The 14,033-nt window shown below is 44.7% G+C and overlaps 2 protein-coding genes across 2 annotated transcripts; one reads left to right on the top strand and one right to left on the bottom strand.

Annotated features, from left to right (window-relative positions):
• Positions 1–1,635: 1,635 nt before the first annotated feature.
• Positions 1,636–2,037, top strand: EDB91DRAFT_1245653 (uncharacterized protein; the record flags this gene model as incomplete). Its single annotated transcript, XM_041322575.1, has 2 exons — positions 1,636–1,665; positions 1,720–2,037. The coding sequence occupies 2 exons, from the start codon at positions 1,636–1,638 to the stop codon at positions 2,035–2,037; spliced, it is 348 nt and encodes a 115-aa protein (XP_041180219.1).
• Positions 2,038–3,534: 1,497 nt separating this feature from the next.
• Positions 3,535–4,290, bottom strand: EDB91DRAFT_1245652 (uncharacterized protein; the record flags this gene model as incomplete). Its single annotated transcript, XM_041322574.1, has 2 exons — positions 3,535–3,931; positions 3,971–4,290. 2 exons carry the CDS (start codon positions 4,288–4,290, stop codon positions 3,535–3,537), a joined length of 717 nt encoding a protein of 238 aa, XP_041180218.1.
• Between the last annotated feature and the right edge of the window lie 9,743 nt (positions 4,291–14,033).

Below are 14,033 nucleotides of genomic sequence, written 5' to 3'. Positions count from 1 at the left end.
AACAAGCACGTTTGACCCTTAAGGGGATTGCTACTGGGGAGTACTAGTCTCTGTCTAAACGACCTTAATCAACCCTACCGCAAGTAGGATGAGGATCCGCAAAAATGCAGAACAAGCGGAACAAGTGCAGAACAAGCGGAACAAGCGGAACCCGAGCGGAACTCAAGCGGAATGGAAGGGAATGAAATGGAACTCAAACGGATACAATGCGGAACGTACAGATTCGTTGGAACTCGCAGGCGAAGTTGAAGGAAGTATATCACGAGGTTAGATTGATAGTGGGCATAAGTCAAAGTGGTCCTCTAGTAAGGTGAAGGAAAAGTGGGAAGGTAAAAGATGGGATTTGATAAAATACACCCAAGCCCTGAGTACCACTACTTAAAGGGAAGATTATTTTCAAGGAACACTGAGGTACAGGTAGTAAGTCTCTCAGGAAGCGGAAGTGAAGGCAGGCAGTGCACATGGGCGCAATACTCCGGAATAGGGGTCCGTGCCATAAGGGCATGTGTCAATTTGATCTGGATAATGTTAGGAACAATGGGAAGAGAGATACAGCGTACCAATGGACCTGGAAGGATGGGGACAGGACATGCGAAGGTTGTCCGATGATGTGTGGGAATATCGGTTAGTGCGGGCGGGTTCCGAAGGATGCGCGGGAATGTGGAACCCATTGGATGATGCGCGTGAAATGCGGAATGTGCGGAATATGCGGAACTGATGTGAGGCAATGCAGAAAGGACGGGGTTTTACACCTACAGTGGGGGAATTCCCCACAATGGATCAATAATCACTTGGGTATAGGGATTACTGGTGATCCAAAAGGCGGAACTATGATACTAAATGGGGATAGGACCAGTTGAGTGGTTCCTAGTCTAGGTGTGGACTGGTGAGGCAGTCAGGTGGACTAATCATCAGGTGGGGCAACATAAGCGGAACTGAAGGAACTGAGCAGGTCAGAAAAGCGGAGGGAGTAGGAATAGGATCAGGCGGACTGATAGGGCGGAGGAGCGGAACTCCAGATAGGGTTGGATGGAAAGGGTATAGTGTCAGAGGGAATAGGGGTAGTGTCAGAGGAGTGGAACAGAGTTGGGCGGAGGTAGCAGGTCTAGTCCTGCTGAGATGCACTTTGTGCATTGTTGGAAAAGGAGGGATGGAGTGGACGGGGAAACAGGAGGTCGGAACAGGGGTGGGGATGTTCACAGGTGGTATTGGAGGTGCTCAGATCCGGTATATGACACATTCCATAACCACACTGAATTTGAAACTGCCAATTTGTTCTACACTCAGAACCCAACACCTGCCTGGAAAATTGATGTGCACCTTGCCTTATGGGCGTCTACCTTGCTCAAACATGGTGATGCACCACCCTTCGCAGACCATCGAGATCTCTATGCAACGATTGATGCAATACCATTGGGAGAGGTCAAGTGGGAGAGTTTCTTGTGCTTGTATACAGGTGAGAAGCCTGAGGGTACTTATCCGCCCTGGATGGATGGTGCCTTTGATGTATGGTACTGAGATCCACATCAAGTGGTCCACAACATGCTAGCAAACCCCAATTTCACACATGAGATGGACTTTTGACCTTATCAAGAGTACTTGACCTTAGGAGAGGAGCGCTGCTATGGAGACTTCATGTCTGCTGACTGGGCATGGGATCAAGCAGTACGTACATGTCCATTGCTATGAATACTCTAGGTATCTAATGTATTATACTAGGACACCATTTCTGAGGATCCAGATACAATGGGCACCACCTTTGTTCCTGTCATCCTCAGAAGTGACAAAATGACAGTCTCTGTAGGAACCGGGAACAACAAATATTACCCGCTCTATCTGTCCATTGGGAACATCCACAACAACATCCAGTGTGTGCACCAGAATGCAGTTGCAGTCATTGGCTTTCTTGTCATGTGTCATATCCCGTACCTCCGGATCCGGAATTCCAGATCTACTTCATTAAAGTCCGGTCCTCCGTCTTACTATTCCGCCTGGTGCTCCGCCTTCATCTCCGCACTCACCCCTAACTCCTTTTAGATTAGCTATTGCTCTGGTTACCGGTTATGTTCTTTCTGCTATGCTTATTGATCCGTCCATTCCTACTTCATTTCTGACTTCACTGCTTTGATCCACTACACTTAGTAATAGACTTTCCACATGCTTCGTACATAGCCATTACCTTTGCTGACTGATTTACTTACATGTTACCTACAGTATATAAACCCCTGTAATACTCTGGAACTCCTCAGTTCAAATATCATCTTAGTTCTGCTCATTCCTGCAATCTCTGGACTTGAGTCTCATCTCTTGTCCACCTCTGAGTCTTAGGGGTTAAACCTTAGGACTACTTCTCCGGCTCTACCTTAGGGTAGTCTAACCTCTGTTCAGTTTCTACTCCGGACTCCTGTAGTAGCCTCACTTTATCCCCCATATAAACCTTCCGGAGTTCCGCCGAACTCCACCGACACTAAGTCCTCCAGAATTCCCCAGACTTCTGTTGGACTTCCCCTCTGTCCCCCAGAAATTAAAGGGCATGTACTCGGGTAAGGGGCGCAGCGCACGAGCTGAAGCCAAAGCCCTTTGAGTAATCTCTCCCTTGAGCACGACCTTAACACCATGCCAAAGAGTGAGTCAAATAGCTTCTTGTATTATGCAACATACTGATGACCTAGTAGCTACGAAAGAGCATGCAAGTGACCAACACTTCCAAAAATTCCACCGCCAGTTGTTTCATTCTTCACTTTCTAAGATTCTTGAAAGACTTAGGCCCAGAATGATGAAACCTGAGGTTGCAAAATTCGGCAATGGGCATTTCTGGCACGTCATCTATGGCCTTGGACCTTACATTGCTGACTGTGAAGAACAAGTTCTGCTGGCGTGTATTGTGTGATGCTGGTGTCCATGGTGATTGGCTCTTTTTTGCTTCTATATCTTTGACTTATGGTATATTCAAGATGTATGGCACCAAATCATGATCTTGATGCAGCCGGCGCACTTCCTCAATGTCAAGAGTACAGTTATCAATTGGTACTTGAGATGTGAAATTGAAAAATGAAGTACTGTACTTTTACAACACTTTATAAAAGCCCTGTTATATTTTTCCTACCAAGTAGTATATGTCAAAATTACATATCTGAAGTTTCAGAGAAAAATATACAACCATTTGTGTATGTCATTCAAAACGGTGAGGGGACCTCTTTTTTGCCCATTATCACTCCATGATACACGTGACTCATTAGCTAATCTTTGCTTATTGAACATTAGCAAAATTGTTATCAGTTGCTCACTCCGTCTCACCAGTGGTCTCCTTGCATCGATATTGAGTCCATTGATAGTGTTAATGGTCCAGTCTACACCAAGCTCATTCCCCACAACATTATCATGCTAACTGACAAGTTTCAAATGGTAATGTGTCTCAATATTCTTCAATTGACACTAATACTGATACAGTGCATGTACAAAGATTCTTGACTGCTGCCGTGGACCTGCCGGCTGCCTCAACATGTTGGGTTTATGAGGGTAAGTGTCCATTAACTAGTCTTCATCACTGGCATCTGAAATGCCATCAAGATCAAAGCTTTCCCCACCACTAGATACTGCATCCTCCTTGCATGCCACATTCAGTGCTGGCCTTGGAATAGGGCCATGCAACTTTCCCAAGACCGGTTTTGCCTCGCTGAATTTCCACCCCTCTGCCTTTGCCCTCAACTTATCCTTGTTCCAGTTCTCCAATGCAGTGTGGTACTGTGCTCTTTGGTCCTTGTTCTCTGTCTTGCGCTCATCTTCAAGATGTTTCCACACTGCCAGTCCTTTGGCCCTCTTCTCACGTTCTTCTTTCCTTGTCTTCTTCTCGGAGACACACTTTTTCTGCTCCTGTTCAAATTCAACAACTTTCTCATAGAACTCATCACCAGAAAGGAAACACAGCAAACTGTCGCCCATCAACTTTCCTTTCTCCTTCCCTTTTCACTTTTTTGCTTCCTGATTTGCAAGCTGTCCACGAAGGACCTTGCAATACCTCTCATTCAGGATATTCATGGCCTGAAGCTCGAGGACACGGCACTTTAGTGTAATGTTGGTGGCTTCTGTGTCGTGGAGCAATGCAAGCAGTAAAATCTCATTCAAGGTCTTTAGTTTGATGGTGAAAGGGTGTTTTTTTTTTATGGGGGAGATAAGGTGGGTAGTATTGTGTTCCAGTTGTGTCTCCAAAGTCAAGGGGACCGATGAGACGAGCCCTGACAATGAGGTCTCTTGTAGTTTTCCAATCAAGGACTCGATCTTGGATTGCATGGTTGTCACAGGTTGTCAAATACATGTTGCTGCAGCTTCATGTCATATCCCATACCTCCAGATCCGGAATTCCAGATCTACTTCATTAAAGTCCGGTCCTCCGTCTTACTATTCTGCCCAGCACTTCACCTTCATCTCCGCACTCACCCCTAACTCCTTTTAGATTAGCTATTGCTCCAGTTACTGGTTATGTCCTATTCCGCTATGCTTACTGATCTGTCCATTCTTACTTCATTTCCAACTTCACTGCTTTGATCCATTATACTTACTAATAGACTTTCCACATGCTTCGTACATAGCCCTTACCTTTGCTGACTGATTTACTTACATGTTACCTACAGTATATAAACCCCTGTAATACTCTGGAACTCCTCAGTTCAAATATCATCTTAGTTCTGCTCATTCCTGCAATCTCCGGACTTGAGTCTCACCTCTTGTCCACCTCCGAGTCTTAGGGGTTAAACCTTAGGACTACTTCTCCGGCTCTACCTTAGGGTAGTCTAACCTCTGTTCAGTTTCTACTCCGGACTTCTGTAGTAGCCTTACTCCGTCCCCACATAAGTCTTCCAGAGTTCCGCCGAACTCCACTGACTTCTGTCCTCTGGAATTCCCCAGACTTCTGTCAGACTTCCCCTCTGTCCCCCAGAAATTAAGGGCACATACTCAGGTAAGGGGCGCAGCGCACGAGCTGAAGCTGAAGCCCTTTAAGTGACCTCTTCCTTGAGCACGACCTTAACACTTCAGTGTTGTCGCCATCATCTCCATGGTTGTCATGTTTTGTTGACAGCTTCCCAAGAAGGTCTGCAACAATTCTCACGGGTGTCAATGGCATGATAGGAAGCTGACCCTCGCATGATGTTTCCTTACTAGGGGCCATCATCTCATTAGTGATGACATCTCAGTCGAATGGCGAGATACCAGTCTTCTGAAATGCAGTGTGAATAAGGTCTGGTGTGAGTGCACGAAGGTGAGCCCATCCATAAATTGACAAGAAGTTACTTTTTGTAACACCTTCTCCTTTTGTTCACTCCCACGTATCTCTTTCCTCACTCCAGTGACTCTTCAAGACTGCGAAAACAACCACATCTAAACCCTGATAGACATGTGTTGCATGTGCAGGATAGCATATCACGTGGATGTGATGGGCATGTGCATATTGGAGGAATCCTCTGGTATAGTGTGAATTGTGTCCATTGACGATGAGGAGACAATCGTGACCATCTACCTTGTCCTTGGTGCATCTATTGAAGTCTTGGATCCATGCTACACCAATCTCACCATCAGTCCAGCCTTTCTTCAAATATCCAAGGCTATCATCATCATCAGGTAAGGCTTATTCATTCACGCTGACAAGGACTACTCATGATGCATGTGCAGGTTATCTTGCTTCCATTTGACTTGGTATGCATTGCCTTTGAAGATGACTGCGGGAGAACTTGATGTTCTGTCGGCACATATTGTGACGATAACAGTCACGTTTTCCTTGCTTCCAGTTCTTTGCTGATACTGTGGCCCAGGTTTATGGCTCCCGATGACTTGTTCACCCTCGCCTGATTGTGGTGAGATCCCAATCTCGTCAACTGCATGTATGCAATCCTTGGCAATGTCATATTGGTCCAGAACACCCTCCAAGAGATCAAACCATGCCTTGTTTGTGTTCTCATTGACTGCGTGACCACATTTTGAGTTGAGCGGAGCTGACCATGATGTTTTCAAGTGTTTGGAGTGCTTTTCAGTGAAGCGGTGTGTCCAACACTTTCCAACCCCAGAAAGTCATTACCGAGGCGAGCACAGCATATTTCGTCAATGTGTTCTTGAAGTCATCGGTGACTAAGTGGAAATCCTCAATTATCTATCTCTTCTATGTATGCAAGTACTTGCTTGGTCTCTTCTTCAGAGAGCCATGACTTTGCAGCATTCATCTCTGCTAGTGACCTCTTGCCAGCTGTGAGGCGTGCAAGTGTGGTATGAGACAGCTTGATGTAGTTGCCTGTTGCCTCGAAATTCATTCATTCAAAGTCTTTGGCAATAGTCCGTAATCCACGATGTTTTATACCTGGCATTTTTGCCAACTCAGCACAGTATGCAGAGACTGCTTTGGACATGAGATCATCATGAGCCTCGCGAGCATCTTGCTGTTTTTTTGTGGCCAATTTCACTCGACCAGGCATTGTAGTAGAGTGGCAAGAGGTTTTGCAGACTGTGTAGTTACTGTCGAGCAGAAGACACACATGAACTGTGTCTTGAACTGTGTCTTGGCACTCTGAACAGTGGCGGAATTTGAAGTAGCTTACACCACCTAAGATCTACAGCACTGGGAACCTGCTGTGGATATATGTCAATAATACTTGTGAATGTGTATACAGCAGGCCTTCGATGTTCCAGGGCAAGCATAATTATGTCAAATGAGTTAGGGCTCGAGTGAGATTGTGCTGCAAAACCCAACTCAACTTTGGCCAAACAGCAGCCACACTTGCCAACACACTTTTCTTCACCACACACTTAATTCTCAATGTTGAACAGCTTAAATACTTGCCAATACAGTTATTATAGTTTTGTGTGCCATCACACTGTTGAATATTGAACACAATAGAATTTAAATTTTGAAAGACCTAAAACTAAGACTTCAGACAGTACAAACACACATCTTGAGTAAGAATTTGCAAATGAAGTTTAGGCAAAATTTGATGCCATGCAAGAGGCAAGGTCAATGAAGCTTATGGAGGTATTATTGAGGCCATAAAGTGAATTGTGGATGTGCGAGATGCATTTTGTATCATGGAGTGATAGTGTCTCAAGGACCGATTGATAACTGTATACAGAAGAACTTGTTGATGTGGGGACATATTTGGAACTGTGGGATGAGTTTGGAGTTGTAGCGGATCTTGTCATATGTCTTCTCATTTTTATCTTCTTTCTTGTTCTCACTACAATTTATATCCACAGCCATTCACTAACAATTTTCCTTGTGCTGATATTTGCCAGCTGATTGCACCCAACATCTTACATCAGCTCATTAAAGGCACATTCAAGGACCATCTCATGGACTGGGTCCATAAGTATCTCATACAAATGCATGGAGCACGTGACACGCAACACATCTTGGATGTCATTGATCATAGGTATGTTCATTTTGTATCTCATTTCTAATGTCTAATTCCGGCTCTACCTTCAATAGAATTGCTATTGTTGCCCCTTTTGCAGGCCTGAGACATTTCCTGTAAGGGCATGGCTTCAAGCAATGGACCAGAGATGATTCAAAAGTGCTTGTGAAGGTACGTGTCCCTTTACTTTTCACCTTAACAAAGCTAAAATCTATCAGGTTTATATTGCAGCCATTGAGGGACACGTCCCAGTGGATATCATATGCACATTCCATGCATTTCTCGAATTCTGTTCCATTGTATGGAAGAATGCTATAACCGAGCACACACTGGAGAAACTGCAAGATGCTGTTTCCCATTTCCATCATTATCACAAGATTTTCCTGGAAAGTGATACTATATCTACATTCTCTCTACTGTGACAACACTCTGTCTCTCATTACCTGCAGCTCATCTGACTCTTTGGCGCTCCAAATGGACTCTGCTTGTCTATTACAGAGAGCAAACACATTAAGGCTGTTAAAGGTCCGTGGAGGCAATCAAGCAAATATCAAGCGCTCAGTCAAATGCTTGTCACAAATCAACGGCTTGATAAACTTGCTGCCGCATGAGTTGACTTCACCAGCCATGGGATGTTAAATGGAACTTGCCTTTCAGCAGCCCTTGAAGCCCTTTGTAAGTTCTAAACCTATTTTCAGCTGCTTGAAAGCTAATTTTTAATCCCATAAGTACAACAAGATGGACCAAGTCACCATGCACCTGCTAATGATGCAATGGATAATGCTCAAGACGAAAACCTCAACACATCTGTTCCTGAAGATGATATTGACGGTGTGGATCATGGCCCAACAATTCTGCAAGCACATATGCAATTAGCACGAACCACATGCAAGTATATTCCCTCATTTTTGTGTGTCAATGTCTGATTTGATTTCGCATGCAGAGATGAAGTGTGCACACACCGTTTTGGCTCTCGCTGAAGAGCTGAATAACCCCCATCTACCTGAGATGGTCCACCACTTTCTCTTTCAACAGACATGTCTGGATGATCCACGAGATGCATCAGAAATTCCTATTGCAGGATGCCCTCAATATGAGGGCAAAATATTGGTATTCAACTCTGCATGCTCTCGGTTCTATGCCCCAAGCGACCTAAGTGGGATCGGTGGAATGTGTATCGAGCACATTCATACTTGTCCCATGTGGTGGAACGAGGCCCCTTATTATGACTGTGTTTTCGTCAATATTGGGTCAGAAGATGTGGGCATTCAAGGACTCAAAGTTGCAAGGATTTGCGCGTTCTTCTCATTCAATTATGGAGGAATAACTTACCCATTGTGGGGAATTCCCCCACTGTAGGTGTAAAACCCCGTCCTTTCCACATCATCTCACATCAGTTCCGCATATTCCGCACATTCCGCATTTCCCGCACATCATCCGATGCGTTCCACATTCCTGCACATCCTTCAGAACCCGCCTGCACTATCCAATATTCCTGCGCATCATCAGACAACCTTCGCATGTCCTGTCCCCATCCTTCCAGGTCCATTGGTATGCTGTATCTCTCTTCCCATTGTTCCTAATGTTACCTGGATCACACTGACACATGCCCTTATGGCACGGACCCCTATTCCGGAGTATTGTGCCCATGTGCACTACCTGCCTTCACTTCCGCTTCCTGAGAGACTTACTACCTGTACCTCAGTGTTCCTTGAAAATAATCTTCCCTTTGATGTAGTGGTACTTAGGGCTTGGGTGTTTTTTATCAAATCCCATCTTTTACCTTCCCACTTTTCCTTCACCTTACTAGAGGACCACTTTGACTTATGCCCACTATCAATCTAACCTTGTGATATACTTCCTTCGACTTGACCTGCAAGTTCCGACAACTCCTTACATTCCACATGGTATCCAGTTGAGTTCCACTTCATTCTGTTCCATTCCGCTTGGGTTCCGCTTGAGTCCCACTTGTTCTGCTTGAGTTCCGCTAGTTCCGCTTGTTCCGCATTTTTGCAGATCCTCATCCTACCTGCGGTAGGGTTGAATAGGGTCGCTTAGACAGAGATTAGCACTCCCCAGTAGCAATCCCCTTTAGGGTTGAATGTGCTTGTTCTCAAGTGAGGCAGTAGGCAGCAAAGACCCAACTTTGTAGTAGATCAATTTCTCTCCACTGCACTTGTTGTACCCACACCGTGCACTGTTGTGCACTGGTTCAATATCATTGGAGACTCGCCTGATGAAGATACTGGTATGTGGATGGTCCGTCCGGCCTGCAGCACTAACAATGCACCTATCTACAACATCATACATGTTGATTTGATCTATTGTGCGGCTCACCTTATTCCTGTCTATGGCAGACGATTTCTTCACCACGGTATCAATCTACATAACTCATATGACAGTTTTTGTACATTCTATGTCAATAAATATGCTGATCATCATGCTTTCAAGCTCGCATCATAGACATTTGCACTTATCTTTGTCACTTTAATCTAATTAATCGCATTTTTGAGCCTTATCATCTTTTTCCCCTTGGACAACTTGAAAGAGCTTAAGCTAAGTAACTCTTTGACTGACTTGTTGTGCCTTGGCGCGCATTTGCGAAGTTGCCTGAAAACTAAAGCTTAAATAAGCTGCTCAAAGTCAAATAAGGAATCTTGGGTTTTGCTGATGCATTCAGTGCCCTGTCATATGCATTAGTAGCAGGTGCCCACATCATAGACTGCCAACCCACAACACTTCCCCTGCCGCTCACAATCGTGGACAACTCAGAATGCCATGCCCGAGCCTCATCATATAGTTCTCTGGCCGGAGCACTCAATTTTGATGGGGTCTAGACTTTGCAAAAGATACGAGAAAAAATCATTATTACCACAGTAGCAAGTTAGTAGTAAATAAATTATCAAGATTAATAGCACAAAAATATTGAAGGAGGCAGCATTGCACATGACAAGGATAACATAGATGGGGACACTGATCTGCTATTAATGCATACAACAGGGCACTGAATATGCTGATTCGTGCTGGTGATGGCGGTCTGTGGAGCGAGAATGACAGGAACTCATCCATATCATTTGAGGTTGCAACTACTGGCTCTGACTCGCCATGTGCACATTGTACTGTCAGCATCGTGACAGCATGTGCCATAGAAGGCTGTGGGGGTGTGCCTCTCAATGTTTCAATTATCTACTAAAGACTATGGCGACATCTACTTATCTTTCGCAGACAGCTGGATTTTTTGCCGATGTATCTGTGGTGAGTAATGAGTTGTGGGCCTTCAGGGATGATCTAATAAACAAGTATAATCTCAGTCTCTTGAAAGAAGCTCGTCTAACAAGCTATGTACCTAATAAACAAGTATACTAGGGACTCGTTAGTTGTGTTCTTGTTAAGGTCATGCTCAAGGGAGAGGTTACTCAAAGGGCTTTGGCTTCAGCTCGTGCGCTGCGCCCCTTACCCGAGTACGTGCCCTTTAATTTCCGGGGGACAGAGGGGAAGTCCAACAGAAGTCCGGGGAATTCCGGAGGACTTAGTGTCGGTGGAGTTCGGCGGAACTCCGGAAGGTTATACTGGGATGGAGTAAGGCTACTATGGAAGTCTGGAGTAGAAACTGAACAGAGGTTAGACTACCCTAGGGTAGAGCCAGAGAAGTAGTCCTAAGGTTTAACCCCTAAGACTCAGAGGTGGACAAGAGATGAGACTCAAGTCCAGAGATTGCAGGAATGAGCAGAACTAAGATGATATTTGAACTGAGGAGTTCTGGAGTATTACAGGGGTTTATATACTGTAGGTAACATGTAAGTAAATCAGTCAGCAAAGGTAAGGGCTATGTATGAAGCATGTGGAAAGTCTATTACTAAGTGTAGTGGATCAAAGCAGTGAAGTCGGAAATGAAGTAGGAATGGATGGATCAATAAGCATAGCGGAAAGAACATAACTGGTAACCAGAGCAATAGCTAATCTAAAAGGAGTTAGGGGTGAGTGCGGAGATGAAGGCGGAGCGCCGGGCGGAATAGTAAGACGGAGGAACGGACTTCAATGAAGTAGATCCGGAATTCTGGATCCGGAGGTACGGGATATGACAGTTCTAATCAATATGTAGAGACTATTAACTCACATCTCAGTCTCTTGAAAGAAGCTGATATGTGCTCATGCTACTGCTGGCATTCTTATACTAAACTGGATAGAAATGAAATATATCAAATGAATAGGTAAGTTATTGCAGGACATGAGCTGACGTCAACACATCGCTTGTCAATGTCCTTTTTGGCTTGGGCTTGGACCACCTGTCACTCTCCCTCCTCAACCATTTCGGATCTGTTGGTCTTCTTTGTCTCTGATCGCTTGGATTGTTCGGACTCCAACACTCCCTCTCAAGCGCAAGCCAGGGACATTTGCCCTCATAGCTTTTGCAGGCGCGGTTGAGGTAGAGCCTTTGTGAATGCATTGGCAACATTATGATCGGTCAGGCAGTAGAAGAGTTGAAAAGTCCCATTCTTAATGTGGGAATGGATGAAGTGATACCATAGGTCGATGTGTTTGGTTTACAATTGGAATTTGCCATTTGACACAAGTGCAATTGCTGCTTGATTGTCGCAGAAGATGGGGGTAGGGAGTGGCATTGGTTCATGGAGTTCTCCAATGAGCAACTGAAAGTAAAGTACCTCTTGTGCAACACTCATCAATGCGATATACTCAGCCTCAGCTGTAGATAAAGTGATCAGTGGTTGCTTTCATGCACTCCATGCTATGGGACTGCCATTTAGCATGACAATATATCCAGACATCGAGTGTCTGTGAGGTTGTGATGCCCAGTCAGTGTCGACAAATGCCTCAATACCTCTGTCCGTGGAACCAAGGGGGAGCTCAAAATCTGCAGTTCCCTTCAGGTAACACAACACTCACTTGGTGGCCTCCCAGTGGGTCCTACCAGGGTTGTGCATGAACTGCAACAGGGTGGCAATGGCGAATGTGATGTCAGGTCGTATGCTGGTGGCTGCATACATGAGGGATCCAATGGCTCATTGGTAAGGTACATTGTGCATCGCCTCTAGCTGTGCTGCTGTGCCAGGAGACTGATTGATAGATAGGATGACACCAGCTTCCATTAGGTTAACGTGTTTTTTGCATCCCCTAGGTAGAACTGTTCGACTATGGTGTTCACATATGCCTTTTGGGAGAGAGTCAAGGTACATGCTTCGCAATCTCTCGTTACCTTGAGTCCTAACAACCAGTTAAGCTCCCCTAGGTCCGATATCTTGAAGAATTTGAGTAGCTGCGCCTTAAAGCGCTTGATGTGGGAGATATGGTTGGTGGTGATGGCTATATCATCAACAATGATTCTTGACACATGACACACACAAGAGCCTGCAACAGAACATTCATCCAGTTAAGCTGGTACTTGTTAAGGTCTGCACAGTAGAATAAATTGAAAACATACCTTAACAAACGTATCACACAGCTTCAGAAGCTCGTGTTCAAGGTCATTCACTCCACAACAAAACTCCTGCCTGCATGGCACAACATCTTTCAAGAACAGCAAAGGCCAGTTACCAACATCCCATGAGATGTGGCAACATGCTGGAATTCCATGTTTGACATGCTTGCATATGTCTTGAAACACCAAAAAGCAGTCAATGGGATCACACAGCAAAGAGACTCAGGTTTGAGAGATCTCAAGCTGTCGGATCATGAGTGGTTAATCATAGACCAGCTGTGAGACATTCTGAAGATGCATGGCATGTAGATGTAGCTCATTGTTTACTAATGAACCAAAATGGAACCCTAACCAGATTCTCAAAGATGCAACAATGTTTTTCTTGCAGTCAACACCCAATCTCCCTACCATCATTCCAGCAATGGATTTAATGGACGAAAAGTTCACAATGTATTCTAAGAACATTAACTATCAGCCCTCAATTTGTGCTGCCATTGGACTTGCTAAAAAACATTGGATTGCTACTATCAACTCACAGACCATTCTGAAGTGTACCACATTGCTATGGGTAAGTCCACTATTTGGAGTTCAAGTAGTCTTGCTCATGCTCTGGAAGTGAGTTAGTCATTATTGTCATTCATGTTGATGACTATACCATTGCAGCATCTTCAATTGATGCCATTGCAAAACTCAAAGACCAGATCCAAGTGCACATCAAGATCACTGATCTTGGGGAACTCCACTGGTTACTTGGGATAGAAGTATCACATAACTGCAACAAGACTATGCAGCTATGTGCCACATCCCATATTGCAAAGCCATTGGATCATTGATGTACACTTCTCTTGGTACTTGACCTGACATTTCCTATGCAGTCACATGACAACAAATTGGCAATCACTCTAACTAAAGACCATCAGTATCACACCTGTACAAAACACATTGACATCAGATTCCATTTCATCCATTGGGTTATCGAAGAAGAAAAGCTCAGACTCATCTTTTGCCCTACTATCAACATGATCACTAACACACTCACCAAAGTGTTACCATTGCCAAAGGTCAAGCATTTCACATCTCAACTGGGACTCCACACAGCTTGAGGGGGAGTGTTGGAAATGAGCAAGCGCACTCACAGTCGAGGCATACCATTGTTTGACCTTGTTCTTGTTCATTATGTCAGGCAATTTGTATGTTTCTTT

This window comes from Suillus paluster (assembly GCF_016628075.1).
Source record: "Suillus paluster strain FC165 chromosome Unknown EDB91scaffold_11, whole genome shotgun sequence".
NCBI classification, from domain to species: Eukaryota; Fungi; Basidiomycota; class Agaricomycetes; order Boletales; family Suillaceae; genus Suillus; species Suillus paluster.
The sequence above is the reverse complement of the archived record's forward strand: the minus strand, read 5'-3'. Positions and strand labels throughout refer to the sequence as shown.